The sequence below is a fragment of the Meles meles genome, chromosome 17 (genome assembly GCF_922984935.1).
Source record: "Meles meles chromosome 17, mMelMel3.1 paternal haplotype, whole genome shotgun sequence".
In the NCBI taxonomy this organism is placed as follows: Eukaryota; Metazoa; Chordata; class Mammalia; order Carnivora; family Mustelidae; genus Meles; species Meles meles.
The window spans coordinates 3,385,360-3,410,350 of NC_060082.1; the positions used below are offsets into that span (position 1 = coordinate 3,385,360).

The 24,991-nt window shown below is 44.4% G+C and overlaps 1 protein-coding gene across 1 annotated transcript; it reads left to right on the top strand.

Annotated features, from left to right (window-relative positions):
* The first annotated feature begins 14,519 nt into the window (after nt 1–14,519).
* On the top strand, nt 14,520–17,880 carry LOC123928051 (T-cell surface glycoprotein CD1e, membrane-associated-like). Its single transcript, XM_045983102.1, has 6 exons — nt 14,520–14,637; nt 14,932–15,228; nt 15,798–16,076; nt 16,282–16,560; nt 16,924–17,020; nt 17,138–17,880. Exons 1-6 carry the CDS (start codon nt 14,577–14,579, stop codon nt 17,310–17,312), a joined length of 1,188 nt encoding a protein of 395 aa, XP_045839058.1. The 5' UTR covers nt 14,520–14,576; the 3' UTR covers nt 17,313–17,880.
* The last annotated feature ends 7,111 nt before the right edge of the window (nt 17,881–24,991 follow it).

Sequence of the window (24,991 nt, forward strand, 5' to 3'; positions counted from 1 at the left end):
GAGCTTCTTCTGGATGGGCCCCTGCTCCCCATGTTTCCAGTGAGGAAGAAAAGCAGGATGGAGGAGGGCCGGTAACACAGCAGGGGGTAAATACTCCCGTGAAAGACTCAAGAGGGATTTAAAAAAAAAAATCTGTGCTGTAGCAATTGTCATATTTGATTTACATTGATGCTTCATCATTCTTTTGCCTATTCCATAGTTTTTTAGAAGCCCCATTTAAAAAATTCAAACTCATTTTTATTAAAACAGCAGGAGATTGCCTCTTTGTTTTGTTGACTGTTTCCTTTGCTGTGCAGAAGCTTTTGATCTTGATGAAGTCCCAAAAGTTCATTTTTGCTTTTGTTTCCTTGGCCTTTGGAGACACGTCTTGAAAGAAGTTGCTGTGGCTGATATCGAAGAGGTTACTGCCTATGTTCTCCTCTAGGATTCTGATGGATTCCTGTCTCGCGTTGAGGTCTTTTATCCATTTCGAGCTTGTCTTTGTGTACGGTGTAAGAGAATGGTCAAGTTTCATTCTTCTACATATAGCTGTCCAGTTTTCCCAGCACCATTTATTGAAGAGACTGTCTTTTTTCCATTGTATATTTTTTCCCTGTTTTGTTGAAGATTATTTGACCATAGAGTTGAGGGTCCATATCTGGGCTCTCCACTCTGTTCTACTGGTCTATGTGTCTGTTTTTATTCCAGTATCATGCTGTCTTGGTGATCACAGCTTTGTAGTAAAGCTTGAAATGAGGTAATGTGATGCTGCCAGTTTTATTTTTGTTTTTCAACATTTCCTTAGCAATTCGGGGTCTCTTCTGAATCCATACAAATTTTAGGATTATTTGCTCCAGCTCTTTGAAAAATACCGGTGGAATTTTGATCGGAATGGCATTAAAAGTATAGAATGCTCTAGGCAACCCATGGAATGGGAGGAGATATTTGCAAATGACAGTACAGACAAAAGGTTGATATCCAGGATCTATAAAGAACTCCTCAAACTCAACACACACAAAACAGATAATCATATAAAAAAATGGGCAGAAGATATGAACAGACACTTCTCCAATGAGGACATACAAATGGCTATCAGACACATGAAAAAATGCTCATCATCACTAGCCATCAGGGAGATTCAAATTAAAACCTCATTGAGATATCACCTTATACCAGTTAGAATGGCCAAAATTAGCAAGACAGGAAACAACGTGTGTTGGAGATGTTGTGGAGAAAGGGGAACCCTCTTCCACTGTTGGTGGGAATGCAAGTTGGTGCAGCCACTTTGGAAAAGTGTGGAGATTCCTCAAGAAATTAAAAATAGAGGTTCCCTATTACCCTGCAATTGCACTGCTGGGTATTTACCCCAAAGATACAGATGTAGTGAAAAGAAGAGTCAGCTGTACCCCAATGTTTATAGCGGCAATGGCCACGGTCGTCAAACTGTGGAAAGAACCAAGATGCCCTTCAATGGATGAATGGATAAGGAAGATGTGGTCCATATACACGATGGAGTATTATGTCTCCATCAGAAAGGATGACTACCCAACTTTTGTAGCAACATGGACGGGACTGGGAGAGATTATGCTGAGTGAAATAAGTCAAGCAGAGAGAGTCAATTATCATACGGTTTCACTTATTTGTGGAGCGTAACAGATAACATGGAGGACATGGGGAGATGGAGAGGAGAAGGGAGTTGTGGGAAATTGGAAGGGGAGATGAACCATGAGAGACTATGGACCCTGAAAAACAACCTGAGGGTTTCAAAGGGGCGGGGGTGGGAGGTTGGGGAACCAGGTGGAGGGTAATAGAGAGGGCACGTATTGCATGAAGCACTGGGTGTGGTGCAAAAACAATGAGTATTGTTATACTGAAAATAAATAAAAAATTAAAAAACAAAACAAAAAAAACAAACAAAAAACAGCAAGAGGAGGAAGGAGGGGGGAACTTTGAGTGTATTTTTTATAGAAATTTGGGAAGGGAGGTCAGAATAAGCAGAGACTTTGGGGAAGCCAAAGGTACTGGAAGCAATTTTCCCATTCGAGGAGAATGTGAACTTTAGGATTGGGGAAGGTTAGGAGATGGCTGAAATACACAGCTTCCTCTCTTCTCCATTAGCACAGCTTGTCATTCTCAGGACATATTACACTGCACCTTACCTTAGAGCGAGGCATGCTTAGCTACCACCTGGCGCCCCAATGAGTGTGTTTTTTGGAGCATGGACTATGACTTAGCAGCAGGAATAGTACCTATAAGCTTGCTAGCAACAGAAGTCTTCAGGCCTACCCTAGACCTCTTGAATCAGGAGATGCAGGAATGGGAACCAGAAGTCTGTATTTTAACAAACCTTTCTGCTCGTTCTGATGTATAAATAAGTTTGAGAAACGCTTATCTAAAGATTTCTCAGCATTTGTACTATTGACATTTTGGGCCAGATACTTCTCTGTTGTTAGGGAGGGTTGTCCTGTGTGCTGTAGGATTTTGAGCAGCATCTCTGACCTCTGCCCACTAAATGCCAGTGACACCGCCCCAGTTCTAACAACCAAATGCATCTTCAGACATTGTCAAATGTCTCCTACGGGGCAAAATAGACTCCAGATGAGAATCATGGTCTAAGATAATGAACATAATTTCATCCCCCTGCTTAGTTAGAATAATTGGTTTATAGTGTATATGTGATCTAATTTGGTTCAATCCAACTAGAGCCTGAGCTTCCATTTGGTGGTTGAGGAAGGAGGGGCTCTCTCTTTGGATGGCATCATATGCCTTCAAAGTTCAAAACTTTGCTATAGAGTTTTGTTCCAAAAGCAAAGCTGACCCAGGAGTGGAGTTCACAAATAAAACAGAATGACGGAAGACAGGGCCAAAGGCCAGATCAAGCTATACCTGCAGACTGTCCTACCTCTGAGTATCTTAGTTATGAGGATCTAACATGTTTCATTTTTCCTTTTGAATCAATTGGGCTGGAACTTTAGTTGCTTAAAAATTTTGATAGTCCTGTGATCTCTGATGTCTTGCAACGGCTCCTTCATTTTCTTCTTATACCTTTTATTTACTCTCCTTGTCTCCTCCCTCCTCCAAATCATCCCTCCAAGGTAGTTTTTTGGGCTTATGATTTTCCTCTGATTGTCCTTCTCCTGGAAAACCTTAATGCACCCATGATTTCATTATGACCTCTGAGTGAATGACCTTCAGAAATAGATCCTCACTCTCAAATACAAGGGCTTTCCAACTCTTCTTGAGGGAGTGTGCATGTGTACATGTCTGTGAGATTTCTGCTAGTCTATAAAAATATCTTTCAAATATTTTCACTTCGCTTCTAGTATTCATGTTAAATTAACTTATTAAGTTTAATATTTTATCTGTAGATCCTTTGGATTTTCTATAAATAATCTCCTGACATCACTAAATATGAAAATTTCAATTTTTTTTTTAATCCTTCCATCTTTTATTGCATTTTCTTGCCCAATTACACTGGCTGTGACCTCCAGTACAATGATGAATAGAATTATTGACAGCTGACATTCTCATCTTTTTTTTTTTTTTAAGATTTATTTATTTATTTGAGAGACAGAGAGCAAGAACAGTGGGGTTGGGGGAGACAGAGAGACAGGAGAGTGAGAATCCCAACTCAGCATGGAGTCAGATGCGTTGCTCAATCCCATGACCCTGAGATCATGACCTGAGCTAAAACCAAGAGTCGGATGCTTAACTGAATGCACCACCCAGGTGCCCCACATCTTTTTACTTATATCAGACAAGAATTATTCAGGAGTTAATATTAGTTATAATAATTGCTGTGTGCTTCATGTTCACTTTAAAAAAAATCAGATTAAGCACTTTTTCAAACTTGATAAAAACTTTTTATATTCCTTACTATTATGGGTAGTTGTTGAAATTTATTAGGTGCTTATTCTGCATTCCTTGAAATGACAAAATGTTTTTTATCTTTTTTCTCCTGAATGTTACGAATCACATTTGTTGATTCTCAAATGATAAATTAAAATTATGTTTCTATGAACTATCTTGTCATAATGTATGTATGTGGATTCAGTTTGAATATTTTATTCATTTTTTAGAATAATTTCCTTGTCAGGACTTTTTGCTTCATAAAATGATTTGGAAAATCTTTCTTTGTATCTATTCTCAGGGAGATTTTGTAGTTTTCTTTTTTTTTCCCCTTAAATATTTGGCAAAATTTATCATTGAAGTCTAATACGTTGTTTTTGTTTGTTTGTTTTGGTGTGGGAAGGATTTTAAATTTAACTGCTAATTTTTAAAAATACATATAGGTTTATTCAAACTGTCTATTTCTTTTTGTGTTAGCTTTGGTAAGTAAGGTTTATCCAAGTTGTTCAAAAGCAACTGGAGTTGCTTATCAGCTTGTTCATAATATCCTTATTGTCATTATCATCTTTTTACAAGATCCTGGAAATTTGTTCTCTCTTTGGTTTGTTCTTTCTGTTTCTCATTTTTACAGGGGCTCATCAATTTTATAGAGTTTTCCAAAAATAACTTTTGGCTTTTCTGGTTCTCTATATGAGTGTATCATTTTATTGTTTCCCTCCTTCTACAAACATAACCCGGAGATATTGTGGGTTTACTCCCAGACCACCACAATGAAGCATATATAATAAAGTGAGTCAAATGAATGTTTTCATTTCCCAGTGCATATGGAAGTTACATTTATGCTATACTATAGTCTAATAAGTACACAGAAGCATTATGTCAAAAAATGTACTTATCTTTTTTTTAATGTACTTATCTTAATTGAAAATATTTCATGGTTAAAAAAGCTAATCATCCTCTAAACTTCAAGCAAGTAGTAATCTTTTTGCTGGTGGAGGGTCTGCCTTCATGTTGGGGGCTGCTGATTGATCAGGTGGTGGTTACTGGAGGCTGGAGTGGCTGTGACAATTTCTAAAATTAGACAACAGTGCAGCTTGCTGCATTAGTGACTCTTCCTTTCACGAAGGTTTCTCTGTAGTATGTTATGCTGTATGGTAGAATTTTACCCACAGTAGCACTTCTTACAAAATTGGAGTCAACCCTCTGAAACCCTGCCAGTCTTTTATAGAACAAGTTTATGAAATATTCTAGATCCTTTGTTGCCATTTCGAGAATCTTCACAGCGTCCTTACTAGGAGTGAATTCCAGCTCAAGAAGACATTTTCTTTGCTCATCCATAAGAAGCAACTCCTCATCCATTTGAGTTTTTTTTTTTTAAAGATTTTATTTATTTGACAGATAGAGATCACAAGTAGGGAGAGAGGCAGGCAGAGAGAGAGAGAGGAGGAAGCAGGCTCCCCGCCAAGCAGAGAGCCCGACGCGGGGCTCGATCCCAGGACCCCGGGATCATGACCTGAGCGAAAGGCAGAGGCTTTAACCCACTGAGCCACCCAGGCGCCCCATCCATTTGAGTTTTATCATGAGACTGCAACAACTTAAATATAATAATAATGAAAATGTTCGGAATATTTCAAGAATTACCAAACTGTGACACAGACTCCAAATGAGCAAATGCTGTTGGAAAAATGAACTGATGGACTTGCTCAATGCAGGATTCCAAAACCCCTTTGATTTGTAAAATATGCACTATCTGCAAAGCACAATAAAATGAACCTCCATAAAATGAAGCATTTTCTTTGCATTTAACCTGTTGTGATCAACAAATTCCAGTGTGTGCAAGAGGGGGTTTTCCACACACAAACCCCAAGAAAGTTTCTGACACCATTGGGATGTCCTACAACAATTCAACTCAATTGTATCTATCTGGAGGGAGCATCGGATCCCACCCATCAGACTTTCAGCCCTTCTGAGACTGCACATCACACCTGAGATGCCGGTGACAAGTTTAGGTGGTCACCTGTGTTTATGACCATCCAGCTATAGACGGGAGGTCTCATGACTTCTTCCTTGGGTTTGATCCATTTGCTGGAGTGGCTCAAAGAACTCAGATAAACATCTTATTTTACTAGATCATCAATTTATTGCAAAAGAATATCACTCAGGAATAGCCAGATGGAAGAGATAAACAGGGCAAGGTGTGGGAAAGACCCTGAAGCTTCTTCCATGTCTTCCCGAGTGTACCATTCCCCTGAGTCTGCATGTGTTCCCCAACCTGGAAACACCCCAAACCAGTCCTTCTGGGTCTTTATAGAAGCTTCATTACATAAATATGGCTGATTAAATCATCAGCCATTGACAACTGATTAAACCTCTAGCCTCTCCTCGCTCTCCTAGGATCTGGGGCAGTGGGACTGAAAGTTCCAATTCTCCAATCACAGGGTTGGCTCCTAACCTAAACCAGGCCCCATCCTTAGGTGTAATCTAAAAGTCACTTCATTCGCATAAAAATTACTCTTAACACTTAGGAAGTTCAAGGGTTTTAGGAGCTCCATGCCAGAAATGGGGACCAAGTACATATTTTTTAAATTATAAATCATAATGTTACTTCTAACTTCTTAATGCAAATGCTTAAGCAATTTATATTCAGTCATTATTTTCTTCTATGTCTTTCTAAGTCTAAAAATTCCTCTTAGGGACATCTGGAGGGCTCAGGCAGTTGAGTGTCTGACTCTTGATATCAGCTCAGGTCATGATCTCAAGGTCTTGGATCAAACTCTGTGTGGGGCTCCATGCTGAGCACAGGCCTCCTTAAGATTCTCTCTCTCCCTCTTCCCCCGTCCCTCCCTGCTCACTCTTTCTCTCTCTCTCTTGAAGAAATAAAGACAACATGATAAAAAATTAGAAATATAAAAATAAATAAATACATGTTCCCTTTAAGCAGGGATGTCGCTGCATATCAGAAAATTTGATAAGCAGCATTGAATTTGTCAGTTCAATATATTTTCTCATCAACATTAGTTATCTGGAATTGGTATTTCTGAGTTTCTAGACATGGAATAATTTCTGGTTCTACTTTCATCTTTGATTTTTTTTTAGTTTAATTCCACTTCTTAAAAAACATTTTGTATGGTTTTAAACTTTTGAAATTAATTCACATAATTTCATGAACAAACGTGTTTTCATTTTTTTCACTTCACTGACATATCATTGATACATAAAAATCACAGATGTTTAATATCTACATCTTTTTAAGCAAGAAATTGAATATTTATTTTTAATTTATTAAAAATTAATATTATTTAAGAATATATTTAAAAACAAAACAACAACAACACTTAACATGAGATCTATCTTCTCAGTGTATTTTCAAGTGCCATATTCAAATACCATATTCAAATATTCAAATTCAATATCATATTCAAATACCATATTGTTAACTCTAGGCATGAAATACAACAGATCAGAAAGACTTATTCATCCTGCATGACAGAAACTTCGTATCCGTTAAAAAATGATATTTTTCAAAATCTGGTTTTGCCAGCTGTTCTCAGCAGGGTAATTTCCCCTAAACAATGTAACTCATCACTACCAGTGTTATTTTAGAAGTCAATAAAATTGGTTGGGACCAATTGAAAGTATAAAGATTTAGTAATCAGGGAGGCAGATGGAGATGGATTGACCCATGACATTAGCACATTCAAGGAAGACATTGTTGCTTTCTCAAGCTGCAGAGATCATCAATGATGATGTTGGTGGTGACGGTGATGATGATGATGATGATGATGATGGTGGTGGTGGTGGTGTTGATGGTGATGATGATGATGATGGTGGTGGTGGTGTTGATGGTGGTGTTGATGGTGATGATGATGATCATGATGGTGGTGGTGTTGATAGTTATGATGATGATGGTGAGGTTGATGATGATGATTGTCTTAATAATTTTTTAAAAAGATTTTACTTATTTTTTTTTTAGAGGGGGGAGGAACAGAAGGAGACAGAGAGAGAAAGCCTTAAGCAGACTCCCCACTGAGCAGGAAGCCTGATGTGGAGCTCCATCTCATGACCCTGAGATCATGACCTGAGCCAAAACAGAAGTCGGGGGCTTAACCAACGGAGTTATACAGGCATCCAAGTCCTAATAATTTTTAAGTGTTTTTTTTTTGTGTGTGTGTGTGTGTGCTTTTTTTTTTTTCCCATTCCTTGTTTCATCCTTAAAATAACCCCATGAGGAATGTAATACAGTCGTTCTCATTTCACATGTGGATGCTGTAACTCCTAGAATTGTGCAATTTGTTTGTTACATCCATATAGAGTGAGATGGCCCAATAATACTCTTGTTTCAATTCCTTTTTTTTTTTAAGTGACTCTTGGGGAAAAGAAGAACTTACAACACTTCTCATATAATTTTAGAATAGGAGTTAAGACAATTTTAGAGTTTTTAATTGCTCTCAACTTGGGGAGCTGGTTTACAAGGAAAAGTTAAGGCAGCGGATAACAGAGACAGGAATGGTCACGGACATGGGCAGGCGTAGGGGTGATAGTCTTAAAAATCCTAGTAAAACCCAATGTATAAAATAAATAAAACCCCACCGATATAATAAATAATGAATAATATCTTAAGTGGGCGAAGAGGCATTCATCTTCCTTCCAGAAGCATTCCAAATTATCTATGTAAATATTTCCTTTCCAGAAGATAGGGCTTGATTACCTGCCCTCGAGTGTGGGCTGGACTCACTTCAATGGACAGAGTGTGGACAGGTAAAAGAATAACTGTACAGTGTAAAAACCTGGCAGATGACCTTAGCCAAATGACCAAGGTGAATATCACCAGCCACAAGTCATGTTGATAGCACAGACGCCTCAGAAGGTCTGAAGAGAAGGGCATGCCACTCCCATGGTATTCTTCCTTCAAACCCACAACCCAAAACTGGTCAGGAGAAAAACATCAGACATCCCCAAAGTGAGGGAAATTCTACAAATCTGACCAGGACACTTCCAAATCAAGGTGATGGAAACAAGGCAAGACTGAGAAAATGGAGATGTGTCACCGAATACAGCATAGTTCCCTGGATTGAAACTTGGAACAGAAAATAGAAATTAGTGGAAAACCTGGTGAAATCCAAGTAAATCTGCCCTTTGGTTCATAATTATATTAAGGTTCATTTCTTACTTTCAGTAAATTTGCCACAGTTATGTAAGATGTTAATTTTAGGGAAAACCAGGTCAAAGATATCTCCATACCATCTTTGCACCTTTTCATTAAATCTGAAATTATTCTGGGGGTGCCTGGGTGGCTCAGTGGGTTAAAGCCTCTGCCTTCGGCTCAGGTCATGGTCCTGAGGTCCTGGATCAAGCCCCGCATCAGGCTCTCTGCTTGGCAGGGAGCCTGCTTCCTCCTCCTCTCTCTCTCTATGCCTGCCTCTCTGACTACTTGTGATCTCCATCTGTCAAATAAATAAATAAAATCTTTAAAAAAAAATCTGAAATTATTCTGAAATAAAACATTTTTTTTAAGTCCTAGTAAAGTCCTAAGAAAAACCTAAGAAGGGCAGAGTTCAGAGTTCTTAAAATCTGTTACTGATAAGATGACCTACACAAGTATGTGCCTCATGAAACAGCACTTGCTCTAAGAACATACATGCTCTAGGGCAGAAACTAAGCACAGCTGAAAAAAAGTTCCTGGAGTATGAGCAATAGAAAGAAAAATTTAAATTAGAAATAGATGGACAACATGTTGAATTAATTGGAATAAAAATACACAGGCTGAAATTCAGCATCGAACCTGTTATTCGAATATTTTGTCTTTGGACGTGTTCATGAACCTACTGAAAAGGGTCAAGTCTCCCAGCAGGAGAGAACCAGCATGTGGGTCGTGAGAAACCAACCTTCCCCACGGCTGCTCCATCTTCCCGCTGCTTGACTGTAGTGCAAGGGATGAAGGGCTAGTCATTGTTAGCCATAGAATATGATATCATGAAGTTGGTAGAGTGGATGGAGAAGCGTAGGATGTGGTGGTGAATCCTCCAGACTCCCTAAAGAAAGCACGACCATGCCCAGCTGTCAGGGGCTCCAGTCTGGGCTGAACAGCGTCAGTCTTTGGGACTTCAGATGTTAGGGGAAGGTCTGGTTCATCTGTGGGTGGACATATTTGAATTATAGAAAGCCATAGACGTGTAGATAAAAACTGCAAATTATTACTTGTACTTTAGACACTAAAACTGCACTTTCTAAAACTGAATTAAATTAAAAATTAAATTAGATTAAATGGCATACTAGGCAGTACAGAATAGAACACTTCCGTCATGCAGATAGTTCTATTACAGAGCACCGCTGTAAGACGTGGTTAGCATAACCGAAAACTTCTTAAGCCACATCAATAAAATGCAACTGAAAGTGCGGAGAAAGACGGGGATTTTCATTGAATTAGGCATTGTGAGGACCTCGGAGTGTGCTCTTCCTCAGGACACGTGGGTCCAGTTCATGTCAACGGCCACCACTGCTCTCAGACATGACAGGTGGTGACTGTGGGTGACAGGGCCGAGGACCTCGCACACAGATTTTCAAAAAGTGGGAGGTACACGGACACATTGGTGAGTTCATGGCAGCATAACCACTGAGATCTTGGGGGACCTGAAGGAAAAGAATGGCAAGGGGTATGATCTGAGCCAGAACCCTTTTCATGTCCTTTTACTGCAGTTATCCTTGACAACGTTGGCTTCCTCTCTTCACACGAATGAAATTGTTATCTGGGGAAATCTCTTTGAGAAAGACTGAGGCTCAGGCAGAAAATGCCACTGGGCTTTAGAATTAGATGAGGAAGGAACGGAATCATAAACCTCCTGGAAATTAGCCATAGGAAGGAGCTGACTGTGTGTGTGCTGTTGGAAGATGCGTAATCTTGTAGATGAAGAAGGTACCTTGTAGATACCTTGTAGATGAAGAAGGTACCTTGTAGATACCTTGTAGATGAAGAAGTTACCTTGTAGATACCTTGTAGATGAAGAAGGTACCTTGTAGATACCTTGTAGATGAAGAAGGTACCTTGTAGATACCTTGTAGATGAAGAAGTTACCTTGTAGATACCTTGTAGATGAAGAAGGTACCTTGTAGATACCTCGTCGATGAAGAAGGTACCTTGTAGATACCTTGTAGATGAAGAAGGCTCAGGAAAGGCTTAGTTAAGTGACAGTCTAGGGCAGTCTGCACTCCTGTCCACGTTCCTCCTGAGGCTGGGATGGAAGGACAAGACCTTCAGAGGCAAAGATGAGATTTTGTTACACAAAACTGTGGTCGGCTACCGACTGTAAATGTAGTAAGAATTGAGGCTATTTTATGCTTTCTGTTAACAGTTTGCTAAGTTCACATTGTTTATTCCAAAATCATTAAAGTTGTGAATCAGACATCTTTGCAGGAAAAACAGGAAGGTCCTCAAATGATTACAGCGTTTCCAGGAGTAGTAGATGCAACATCTCCTTACATTTACACAAATGTGTTCCAAAACGTGTTTGCTGTGTTAAATCGATTCTAGGTGATCCCCACCCCACCCCCCAACCATTTCTTTCTTAGGAAGATTAACTTGTCTAAAACCACAACTTGTGATGGGTTTCCAGGGAACCTTTCAGTTTGGGCAAGAAGTTTTACAAAAGGGATCTGGGAGTTTGAGGGACAGACACAAGTGTAGGAGGGGAAATTTCCTCTTAAAAGAGACCTGACCACAAATGGTAAGTTTTTGTTTTGTTTTGTTTTGTTTTTAGTAAAAATCTGTGGTTATGCACTAAGGAAATTTTGTCAACCAAGGAGGAAATAATTATGTCATTTTAGGTAGCAAGAAATTAAAATTAATTTTACAATTAAAATTAATTAAACACCACAGGTGTTTTTCCTGTGGAATTTGTCTTCTGCATGTTTTCAGTTTAGAAGGAATCCCCTTAATGGTTTCATTCACCACTGTTGGGCTGCTATCAGGAAACGATTTCTGTTTTGCTCAGTTCATTACAGTGACCCGTGAATTCAGTAACCTCCAAATAGCAAACTGTCGTGTGGTTTTACCCACGTAACCGTGATTTCTTGTGGAATAAGGCAACTCTTGTATCCCCAACTTACTTTTGCTTTATTTTATTTTGTACATGATCCTAAAATTCCTCACATCAGTACAGTTACCGGTGACATGGATGTTTGGCACATGTCATTCCCAATGGTTGGATGTAGAATTCTTATATATGTTGATGTGTGTGAGTCCTTTTATTCACACTGAACTCTACCAGGACAAGGAGTTTATAGCCTCCCTCCCTACTCCTAATTTGCTCTACCGTTATATTCTCAGCGCCTGGGAAAAAAGCCTGTCATATAGTTAAGTGTTAATCAATGTTTATTTAATGAATGAAAGGAAGAACAAATAAATGACCAAACTTCAAGAGACTTGAAGATTTTCTAAGATACAGATGCAATACTTATTAAATTTAACTTACAAATGTAATTCGAAAGAGGGACGGATTTGTAGACTCCTACACTTCAGGCTGTGGCACCACACGTGTGGCAGGTGCGTAACACCCCCGTCCCACGACCCTCATGCTGGGAACCACCTGACACCTCCACCTGGAGCCTCAGTCTCAACGTGACCCAGACAGATCCGTGCACCTCAACACCGTCCCCTGCAAACTTGCGTCATCGGCCTCTGTGAATGGCACCATCTTTCTCCTCTTTGGTTGATCCTGGTTCTGCCATGATATCTCTGTAATTCCACTCCTCTCCGTCACTAACACCGTCTCGTTTTCTACAAACACCGTGATTTATCCCATTTTCCTGACTCCATTCTGCATTGTGTTCTTGGTCAATAAGAGATGGTTTGAAATATTCCTACTTCTCTCTTTCTTTTCATCCCCCACTCAGGCTTTGGTGAGGTGATATGGAAAGTGATTCTTCAATTATTACTCACTCTCTTTTTCTGAAATATCAAACAAATCTTGAACACTGAAAAACTTTACAGATACATTTTAAATAGTTATTTTAAATTCTCTATCTTTTTTAATGTACCTGGATACGGGGACTTCTCACATCATTTCTTGGGTGCTTCCTTCAGGTCGATTTTGGTTTTACTCAGACAATTGTTTTCATGAAAAGAGTATGTGACATATTCTTTGCAGTTTTGAGTCTTCAAATATGGCTTAATTTTGGTCTCATCAGGAATGATAACTTGCTTGAATAAAAACTTTGGGATGATCTTGTCATAAGATCAGAATTTTGAAATATTTCCCCACAGCCTTGAGTGGGAGGTATCTGAAGCTGGTGCCATTTTTCTTTGAAACTAATCAGCATTTTTTCTGAAACTCTGTAGGGCTTTTCTTTACCCCTAGAATTCAGAAATAATACCAGGACGAGAGGGGGTGTGGGCTTTCTCCTAATGATTGGTCACGATTCTGTGAGTCCTCTCTACAGGAGAAGTCGAGATTTTAGGTTCGTTTTGTTTTGTTTCTCCAAGGGACTTCCATCTCTGACATCTTTGTCCCTGGCAAATATTTTTGTTTTGTTTTGTTGTTTGTTTGTTTGAGGTTTCTCCAAAGTTAATGTTTGAGACTTTATTTTTATTTTTTAAATTTAGTTTTGTTTTTTCAGTGTTCCAAGTTTCATTGTTTACGAATATTTTGACAACAGGTGGGTTCTGACTTCATGTCAGCTTGATGAATCCAGGAAAACCAAACAAAACAGTGGTATTCCAACTGGCTTCAGGCTACCCTGGCCAGCATCCCGAGGGGAACAAAAATAAGGGCTCCACATGGTAATTAATTCTCCCAACAACACGACAGGCCGCCAGCATGCCTTCCTTGCTCCAGTGGAACTCTTCTCGGCCAGACACCCCCAGGGGACACCAGGCCCTGAGCTGAACACCCTTCACACCCAGAGTGAGGCTTGCCCATGGACTTCTAGGCTAATTGGGGTGGGGGACCCAAGGTCCCTGTGTGTTCCCTCCAGACCCACTCATACCACTCAAGTGAGAATTACCTGTCTCCCCGCTGTCTGGGGCAAGCCCACCCTTGGACCCTTTCAACAGTGGTAGCTGGTCTGATGGTGGAAGCTGGGCACAAGGGCCTTTTCTTATTATCGGGCTGCCTGCGTGGCCACAGCTGCTCCCTGTCGTGGTGGTGGTACAGCAGCTCTCCGGATGTCCCGTGTTTTCTGACGCTGGTTTGAGAGGAACAGAAAGAAGAGACAGAATGGGGTGAAGGAAGGGAGGGAAGGAGGGTAGTGGTGGGGGGAGCCGTCTCGAGAGGGAAAAACAGGGGCAAGTAGAGGATGAGGGTTGGGGAGGACCACCGAGAGGGAGAAGGAGTTGCAGCAGCTGGACGAGGGGTTGCTGGAAAGGCCACGGGCACCGTGGGCCTCGTCCACGCCCTCAGGACTCCGAGAATCCACGTGTGGACCTGATTCCTCCGAGGCCAGAAGAACCTACATTTTCCAGCCGGCCCAGGCTGCAGACTCTGTCCTGAGCCAGGACCCCTCTGATGGTGCGTGTGTACAGGGACGGTCAGGGGAGGCAGGGAGAGAACCTGGAAGCCAGAGAGTGGCAGAGAGGGAGGAGAAGTGAGAGCCCCATGGGGCTGTGCTGAGGAGGCAGGAGGGTTTCTCTGACAAGGAAGTGGGCGGAGGGAGAGGCTTGCCTCTCTGTGGCAGGGGAAGTTAGACGGAGCAGGAGGGTTCGGAGCAGTGGTATTTGAGACCTGCTGAGGCATCCTTTGCCCGACCGAGCCGCAATGCTGCTCCTGCTGCTCCTGTTCTCCGAGGGACTTCTCCAGCGCAGGGCGAGCACTGAGGGTAGGAAGAGCCCTGGGAGGATCCTGAGACTGCACGCAGCAGGGGGGCGTTCTGGGAGGACCCGCGGGAGGGAGGATGGCTCCCACCGATGCCCTCGAGTCTGCCAGACTGCCTCCAGGCAAAGCATCTTGCTCACTTTCTGTTTCTGGTTTTGGGGAGAGGGAGCAGGCCCGGGGGGCGGGGTGGGCTACGGGAATGTGTGCAGTCGGTGTAACGGTCTCCATCGTTCCACTCCCACGTGGGCTCACCCTCGCCCATCCCCACACGCTCTGTCTGCTCGGCCTGGCTTCTCAGCATCCCAGGCCCCAGGACCCCCTCATCCAGCCACAGAAGAGCCCCTCTCCTTCCGCGTGCTCCAGACCTCCTCCTTTGCCAACAGCAGCTGGGCGTCCTCGCACGCCTCAGGCTGGCTGGGCGAGCTGCAGACGCACGGCTGGGACAGTGTCCTGGGCACCATCGTCTTCCTGTGGCCCTGGTCCCGGGGAAACTTCAGCACCCAGGAGCTGAAGAACCTGCAAAACCTCTTCATGCTCTACTTCCACGGCTTCGCCATCGAGGTGCAGGCCTTCGCCTCTGAGTTTCAGTTCGAATGTGAGTTCCTTGTCCCAAGCCCATACCTGCCTGAAGGCTCCAGCCCGCTTCCCAAGGGGCTCTGACCTCACCCAGTCTTGCTGACCCATTCCCTTCCAGGCTGGTCTCTTGCTCTCTCTTCTATCTCACCTTCCAGCCCACCTGCCCACCTGCCAGAGACACAGATGGGCTTGCAAGGACACAGCCCTTCACACCGTACACCCCTCCGTGTTCTGGCTCCTTGCAATCGTGTCTCCCTGTGGTCTTCTGCCCACTGACCCCAGACAGGGCCTTTCCGGCCAATTCTGTCCTCCCTTGTCCCTGGCCTGAGAGTCAACCAGACCCAGCCTGTACCTAACCATTGCCAAGGGAGCTCTTCCAGTCAGGCCCTCAACACCCCAACACCTTCCCATCTTAGCCCCCCTGCATCAGTTATTCCTAAATACCTTCGTATCTTCACATTTTCTTCCCACAAATTCCCTCCCCTCCCACACCCGACTCCAGAGTGCTGTGTGATTGCAGAGAAAAGTTCCTAGACGGCTTACTTCCCCTCCCTGTAATTGTTTCCACATGGCTCTGTCCACCCCCAGACCCCTTCGAGATCCAGGTGTCAGCTGGCTGTACGGAACAGGCCGGCAAGTCCTCGGGAAGCTTCTTGAATGGGGCGTATCAAGGCTCCGATTTCCTGAGTTTCCAAGGAAACTCCTGGAAGCCGTCTCCAGGAGCCGGGAGTCGGGCTCAGAAGGCCTGTGAGGTGCTCAACAAATACTTAGACATTAAGGAAATTGTGAAGACCCTCCTCAGCAACACCTGCCCTCGGTTTCTGGCAGGAATCCTGAAAGCCGGGAAGTCAGAACTGGAACGACAAGGTGAGTTTCCCAGCACTTTGAGCTTCGTATTCTGCCCCTATCATCCCTCTGAAACATATCCTGAGAGGATCGAGGGTGGGGTTTGTGAGTTTGGGATTGTTCTTAGACAAGGGAAGGAAGTGATTACTCCAGCTGCTAAGACCACCGAGTCACTGAGCTCGGCCCAGGTGCCCCTAAGTGCCTTGTCTCCTGGTCTTCTCTCCAGTGAAGCCCGAGGCCTGGCTGTCCACTGGCCCCCGTCCCGGTCCCGGCCGTCTGCTGCTGGTGTGCCACGTCTCCGGCTTCCACCCGAAGCCTGTGTGGGTGATGTGGATGCGGGGTGAGCAGGAACAACGGGGCACCCAGCGAGGCGACGTCCTGCCCCATGCTGATGGGACGTGGTATCTCCGAGTGACCCTGGACGTGGCGGCCCGGGAGGCGGCCGGTCTGTCCTGCCGAGTGAGACACAGCAGTCTGGGAGGCCAGGACATCATCCTCCACTGGGGTGAGAAAGCACTGGGGCCTGGCCGGGAAGCAACGGTCCTGGGGCTGCTGAGGGAGGTGCTTGGAGGTGGCTGGGAACACGCTGCCCAAGAGGACAGAGGTGGGACCACCCAAAGAAAGAAGGGCAGAGAGTGAGCGCCATAAGATTTCAAGAAATGGAGGAAGGGGATTGGAGTACTGAAGAGAAAAGGAAGAAGGACCTGGTGATTTGGGAAACAGATGGGGTGGGGATTGGGGACACCGACTCAGGAGGAATTGAGATGAAGTCTTCAGATGCAGAAGAAAATTCTAGGAAGGAGGGAAGCATGGATGGTGGTGACCCACAGACAGCCTCGTAGGCTGACGTCCTTGTTTCACGCCCCAGGCGGTGGGAACTCAGCCCTGCTGACCCTGCTCTGTCTCGTGCCCACAGTCAGCCTGCTGGTGCTGCTTGTCGGGCCCTTCTGCTTGAGAAAGCACAGGTGAGCCTCTTCTTCTTCTGTTTCTTCAACTTACCAGCTCATTCTTCTCTCTTCCACCCTCCCCATTCTTTCTCCAATTTCCTTCCTTGGGATGAAAATCCTCTTCTTCTCCCACAGGTCCCACCAGAAGGCCCTGGCGCCTGCTGCCCCCAGTCCTGACTCACCCACGGGGGCCGACGGCCAGGGACCCAGGACTCCCGGACACCAGCTCTACATGCCGCAGGAGTCCTGGATCAAAAATAGATTTTTAAAGAAATGGAAAACAAGCCTAAACCAACTCTGGGAACGTTAGGTTTACCCAGCACATAACGTCTTTTTCTGTTTCTTAAATACGGTTTGCACCTATGAGCAAAGCATAATTTTGATGAAACGGCTTGTTGCAGTAGAAATCTCGACCCCTTTGGAAGCCTGTCTTACTGCTTCCTATCGTCCAGCAGTATCTCTTCTGCACGGCCGCGTGTCTGTTGCTACTGATGCTTCAGACTAACTCAGGTGCTCCTTTCGCACGGAAGCGTCCCTGCCTTGCCCGACTGAGAGCACGTCTGCCCTTCCATGGCGGGTGGGGTCGTCCTGAACATGCTCATCTCTTCCTTCTCGGAACACTGCTTATTTAGATCTCTATTTTTCTGTTTTTTCCCGAGTTGCTTGAACGCAAGATGTAGGCGTTAGGAACGGCACCTGTGACCCTAACCCTGACCTGGATTCGGGGCCAGATTCTCGGACATGTCATCTACGCAGGGCTTGCTGTCTTGAAATGTTTCATAAAACCTGGAGGTACTGCATTCTCACTCTGGACTCACCCCACAAATTACCTAGCTGGTTCGGAGTAAAACGTTTCTCAGTAAATGCTGCCTGAAATAAATTTGTGTCAAATCCAGTGATGTTTTTTCAATCCATGCCCCTTTGACCTCACGGCCCCGTCTGGCTGTGTTCTTATTAAAATTCTTTCTGCCTCCCTGCGTCCCTCACCAGAGGTGAGGAGGGCAGATGTGTGCTCCAGATGGCTCCGTGATCGGTGTGTCCGCGCGTCTTCAGAGACATCTCAAGGAAATAATAATACAGCAGGTATCTCCCGTCAGAGCAGGACGGAGCACTCCCACTTCTCTGAGACTGTGTGTGACCACGTTTGCCTTCATGTGGCAGGTACTCAGGGAAGAAATCCCTCCTTGGAGTGGTCAGGAAGAGGACGAGGAGATGGGGGATGGGCAGTCAACGGCAGTGAAGGAAAAGAACGATCGAATGCTGTGTGTTTACATCTCTTTATTGGTTCAGGTTATTATTATAATTATTAGCGTTATTATTTACAGTTTTCCCCTAACTTTTAAAAATACAGATTTAAAAAGGATCTACTTCACTTTGAGACACATTGTCTGAGCCTGCTGGAGAGCAGGACGCGAGTAAGGGGTCGAGTCCGTACAGATGTGCAGCCGACGCCTCCCCATAGACGGGATGATTGAGCACCGTGTGCAGGTTTCTTAGTGGAAATGTGTCACTCTCTGTAGTGGCATTTTCAAGTTAAGACACAGGGCCCCATGACCCCTTATCCATGCTGTAATCTCACTCACGAACAAGGTTTTGGGGTCTGGCCTTCCCCCACCAAGTCCTTCACCTTCTGCACAACTTGTTCAGACAGCTTGGATAGAGGAGCCCCGGGAAGAAGGCAGACATTTACAGGCCATTTGGAGCACCCTGCAATGAAGTTTGAGGTCCCCTCACATGGCACAAGACCACAAGTGGGGGCCTCTACAAAAACGAAGAGGTCCACGGAGGACTTCCTGGTTCCTAGCACAAGTGTGGGATGCAAATATAGTTCAGGTGATTCCCATTTGGATGGACCTTTCTCCACTACTCTAATTTCTTGGTCACAATAATTCTTGAACCCCTAAGATGCCTGGAACTCCGTTTTCAGGTCCTGTGTCCACCCATCCTCCTGAGTGTGTTCATGCTCCTGGGAGGCTAGGTGTCTCTCTGTCTTTCAGTGTGCCAAGCTCTTCAGCTCTAGACTGTTATTGTAAAGCTTCCCTCCACCTGGAGCCATCTTCATTCATGCTGATCCTCCGTGGATGATTCCAAGACAACGTTCAGCTCTCAGCTCAAGCATCATCCCCACGCAGAGGTCCTTTGTGGCCAGTGTGGCCCACGTAGCCCCTCTGTCTCAGTCACTTTCTATTCCAATGTTCTTTAGTTATTTGTGTTAAATACTGGGTTGAGCTGAAATTATCTCATTTTCTTTTACATAGGTAGGGTCCTTCCCACCTACCACGTGGGCACTGTGACATCACGTATATGATCTGTCTTGACCACCTGTGAATCCTAGTGCCCAGAGTGTAGCTGGACATACAGTGGGTGGCCAAAATTATGTTTATTGAATGAGCAAATACCATCATCTTTGACTTTCCAGAAAAAGATCTTGGAGACACCAGTTCCCTAGGAAGCCCTAGGTTTTCGGAAGGTGACACGTTTCCAAAGTACCGGTGCCAGTGAAAGATGAAGTGCATCCTCGACATTGTGGCCGTATGGTCACCGGCGACTCTCTCTTTCCCTTGGGTTCTTATCTTGATACATGTAGCCAGAGTCCGAGATGCAGATAGGGAGGAAGGCAGGAGGGAGATCTCAGAAGTTCCCCTCAGGACCCTTTATACTGTGAGTGAGGACACCAGTTAACCACAAGGTGCTGCTCTAGGTTTCTGTGCTGCTGAATTGTACTGATCATCAGGGAGTGTCTTAGGGAAGGATGATTGTTGAATACAGTGATTTTCAGGAAATTCTGGGTTCCTAACCCATCTTCGCTCTCCTTCTGGCAAGATCCCATAGTTGAGTGGTGGGAGTACGTTTGGCTGAGGCACAAGACACACACCCGAAGGAGATGAACTGGGGCATCCCTCTCCTCTCTCCCCTCAGATTGTCACAGATGAGCTCAGAAAGAGCCCTGGGGTAAATGACTGTATTATTGCCGGATACCTTTGGAGCAGTTTGACACACAGGTTCAGGAGATTGTCAGAGAATCTGGATGTCATCCTAGTGCAGACCTTCGGGTTGGGTAATCTCATGTAATTTAAGCTCCTGGGTGAGGACCTAGTGTTTAAGAGCAGAGGGTGTCACCTCATGACCCCAGAGGACGGCCATCACCTACTACTCTTGCCTGTGTGCTTCTGGCTGAACTCCTGGAACCCGGCTTATTTCTCTGGAGGGCCAGGTGTTCTTGGTGGTGAGGGGTAACCCTCTCCATACCCGCCAGCCGCAACACCGAGGAGGGGATCTGCTCTGCTGCCTGTCCAACCCGGAGCCTGCTGTATTCCGTCGTGCACACAAATGTGATAGAAACAGTACAAGATCATTTGGAAGCAGAGATGGAGGCATAACTCCTGGTTGCTGGTGAATTCTCCAGGAGTGGCAGTGACTGTTGGAGGAGGCTGCAGGGGGACCATGTGGGACCAGGATGTGCTGGTCAGTAGCCATAAGACCTCAGACAACCACGACTGAGAGAACGCTCATCTGCTGTCTTCTGCCTGAGAAGCGAAGATGGCTGAGGATATGGACGGCTTGGCTACGTGGAGCAATGATCGCCGGGACAGGGATCCAGCCTCCCGGAAAGCCACCTGGTGGGAAGAGAGATATTTATGCAGAATGTGCTCTGGAGCCTGTGTTGGGGGGAAATTCATGATTTCAGGGTTGTGGAATTGAGCCCCACATTGGGCTCTGTGCTCAGTGTGGAGTCTGCTTTGGATTCTTTCTCCTTCCCCTCTGCCCCTCCCCATTCTCTTGCATGTGCTCTCTCTTTCTAAAGAATGAATAAATAAATAAGCAAAGTACCAATTTTACGGTCCGGTAAAACCTGGTTGAATACTAATAAACATCCCAACGCAGTCGGCTGTGCAGAAGACACTGTCCTCCACGCTTGACACGTATTAACTCATGTAGTCCTCACAACAATGCTGAGGCAGACACCATTATTCCCATTCTACAGATAAGGAGACAAAGGTCACATAACTAGTAAGCAACATAGGCGGCTTTGCTCCCAAACACATGCTTGGCCACTACACCACACCCTCAACAATAATTATTGGAGGCCTGCCTTGTGGCAGGTAATGAAATGCAGCAGAGACACAGGCGAAATCCCTTAGACACAGAACTTCCATGGTAGTGGGGTACATGGTGAGGAACGTGGTAGGAGGTCCATGAGTCGAGGCCGGATCCTAAAGGGGCCTCCAGGGCACTGCACAGGGACTGAAAGTCACTGGAGAATTGGGGATAAAAAATAGCAGCTTTAGGTAAAAGGAGATGAGCTCTCAGGCACACGGGCTATCTGGCCTCACCACTGGGGGACCACAAAATGGGGTGTAATTGCCCACACTCCCATAGCCCGGTCTGCTTCTCTGCGTTGGCACTAACTGAAAGTCTGCCTCAATGTTGCTCACCAACCAGTTTGCAACAGGGATTACCAGGTGCACCTGATGCGTTTTTCCTCTCTGGGTCATGCCCCATGGGCCCCTGCCTGCTGCCCATGGGGTTGCTTGCAGCATCTTCAGGACCTCCACTGCCTCTGGTACCCAGAGCTTCTCACCAGTTCTCAGGTGCCTGCGTGGAGGGACGCTCCATGTGGGGGCAGGGGTATGGCTTCTCCCCTGTTCTTTCTCTCAGGTGACACCCAGTTCCAGAAGCCGCCTGGCTTGTGTTTGATCTCCTAAAGCTTCTAGTGTGCAATAATGTCTGCTCTGGCTCTCACCCAGGTCTTGGGACCCGACGGAGACTCTCTCCACAGCTTTTTCTTCAGTGCCAGTCTGCTGGCTGACTAGTGACATCATATGAGCTAGTGATGTCATCACAGGACATGAAAGGCTCCAGGTGCAGTGGAGTCACGTGAACTCAGCTGTTTATGTTGTCATCTAGAATGAAAACGGAGGAAGGAAATGACTAAGAATAAAAGTATGGATAAGGACAAGGATTAATGAAGGGAAGATTCAGCTGAGTATATTTGGGAATAAAGTTCTAATTATTTTTACCAGGGAATGTTTGTCTATAACTTCCATGTTTATTTTAATTTTTAATTTTATTTTTTTAAATATTTTATTTATTTATTTATTTGACAGAGAGAGGGAGATCACAAGTAGGCAGAGAGGCAGGCAGAGAGAGAGGAGGAAGCAGATTCCCCACTCAGCAGAGAGCCCGATGTGGGGCTTGATCCCAGGACCCTGAGATCATGACCTAAGCTGAAGGCAGAGGCTTAACCCACAGAGCCACCCAGGTGCCCGATTTTAATTTTTTAAACATACATTTTAAGGACCTTATTACTGGAAGCCTATGTTGTGATAGGTAATGAAACATAGCAGAGACACAGGGTGAAATCCCTCACACACAGAACTTCCAAAAGAGTGGAGGGCAGGAAAGACAGACAATAAACAAGTAAAAATACTCTATGTAAGATAAGGACATATGATACAATTTCAAACTGATGTAGGGGAGGGGATCAGAGACAGGAAAATGGGCTATTATTGCAAAGACGGTGGACAGAATGGGCCACTCTGAGAAGGTGGCTTTCGAGAGAAGACCTAAAACAAGAACCAGAACCACACCACGCAGTGTCTGGGAGAAAGAGGGTTCATTCCAAGCCAAGGAACTGCAGACGAAAGCAGTGTTACACAGGGCGTGTTATTAAAAACTCTTAGCACTCCAGTGTGGCGGGTTTATTGGAGTACGTCGTGGGGAACACGGAAGGGGGTGAGGCCTTTGAAGAACATCAGTCGCCTACTTTCTGACACAGAAAGTGAAACAATTACGTCCCTGAAAGGAATTTCTTTTCTTTTCTCTTTTCTTTTTCTTTTTCTTTTCTTTTCTTTTTTTCTTTTCTTCTTTTGTTTCTTCTTCTTCTTCTTCTTCTTCTTTCTTCTTTCTTCTTTCTTCTTCTATGTAGAATTTGTGTTCTGGGGCACACATGGCATTTCAGGGGCAAGCAAAGTTGGTGCTGCTAATGCTTGGGAGATGCTTTCAATATGACAGAGATTAAGAATACGTCTTAAGTCTTTTAACGTACTGAGTTCAAACTGACCTCAAAATAAATAAAAACTTAAAGTGCTACCATTTTAATAAAGGAGAAATGCACACACACATAATATAAACTCTTAGTTAAACTTTCCTCTTGGACTTGCCTTCTTGGTGTTTCATTAATTTTTCTAATTTCATGTGTCTTATGCTTCATAATTAGTTGTGTATTTAATGCATAAACATATAGAGAGACTGTGAGCATTTAAGGTCTGAAGAATATAATTTGATGTATTTATGTTGTTAGTAAGATGACTTCAAGTCTTTACTTTGAAACTTTGAGCCAGTACACATTTTAGGGAGTTTTCCCATCCATACAGGAAAGTCCACTGGAGAATAAAAATATACATATCTGCGGGCTGAATTTCAAATTTAGCCCCAAAAGGAGGCAAGGAACAGATGGGAAGCCACCCTCCCATTGTCCTGTTCTCCCTGCAGATCTCTGCTCCAGGGAGTGGCCGGAAACGAGGTCTTGGCAGAGTGAGCCTCCAGAGAACTACCAGGCTTGTAGTTCACCCCGAGGAAGATTCCGTTTTGTGGAGTAGGACGGGAGCTGCTGGAAGGCTTTGACTTGAGAAGAGATATAATCTGACTTGTTTTTCAAAGGATCATCCTAACTATTTTGTTGAGAATAGATAGACTTGGGGCAGCGGCAAGCAGCAAGACCTATTTCAAGCCTCCTGTAAAAATTCAGGAGGACAATGATGGTGGTAAACCACAGGGCTAGAGATGGAGATGGTGAACAGAGACTTGAAGCTGTGTGTGCTTTGTAAGCAGAGCTGAGACGGTCTATCCACTGTGTCACTTGTATTAAGAAGACAGGAGTGACCCCCAATTTTTGTTCCAAGAAACTGGAATTCCTTTGGGAACTACAATTAACTAAGAGAGAGAAGACTGTGAAAGGAACAGAGCTGGAGAACAACTGAGAATTTGGCTTTGGATATTTAATTTGAAATGCCTGATAAAATTCCGAATGGAGAGGTCAAAGGGGCCCTCGGGTTTAGGTCTAGAATTGAGATATGCCCATGCTGAAGACACTTCTTTGAGAGCTGTAGCAAGTTCAAGAAATACTCTGCGGCGCTGGAGATAGCCATGTGAGCAGATTGTCTGAAGACACGGCCGAGCCTGCAGGTCAGGCAGAGGATTTTGTGGTGTGGGCAGAAGGGAAGGAGTGGCCAGTTCTCCCTGCGGGATCACAAGAGAACTGTTAGAGATTTCACCGAAACAGGGAATTGGCTTGCTCAAGGGACACTCCGAGCTGAAAAATTACAGGCCCAGAGATGGACAATATCTCAGATTTGAATGTTGTGGGAGTCCAAGTATTTTGGAAATACCAGAAGATTGAGCAATGCCGTTCAGGGAACAGGATGAGAGCAGGAAGTACTGTGACTCTTTCCTGACGAGAGAAGCCAGGCTTAGAAACTTTTACAGCTCAATTAATTGTTCGTATATTAATCTAATAGTAAGACAAAGGAGTTTGTGTATGTCCTTTTAATTTTGTTTTTTAAATAATTCACTTTCATTGTATTTTACAACATCGTTGGTACATAGTAAATTGTCAGGGAAGTTCGTCTTTCACCTCAAATAGTTTGAAAAGCTCAGATAGAATATGAGGTGAGCAAATAAGTAGGACTGAAGTAAGGAGCAGGACACCCAGGCCATTGTGTGTCATGTTGCGTTCTGTGGATGTTATCCCATAAGAAAGCCAATATGTTTGAAAATACATTTAAAAACCCTTAGAAAAATGTATATCAAGCACGTGCCAAAATTTACTAATGTACTGGGGCACACAGGTGGCTCAGTCAGTTAAACGTCTACCTTCAGTTCAGGTCATGATCCCGGGGTCCTGGGATCGAGTCCTACATCAGGATCCCTGCTCAGTGGGGAGCCTAGTTTACCCGCTGCCTCTATCCCCTTTCCCACTCGTGTGCT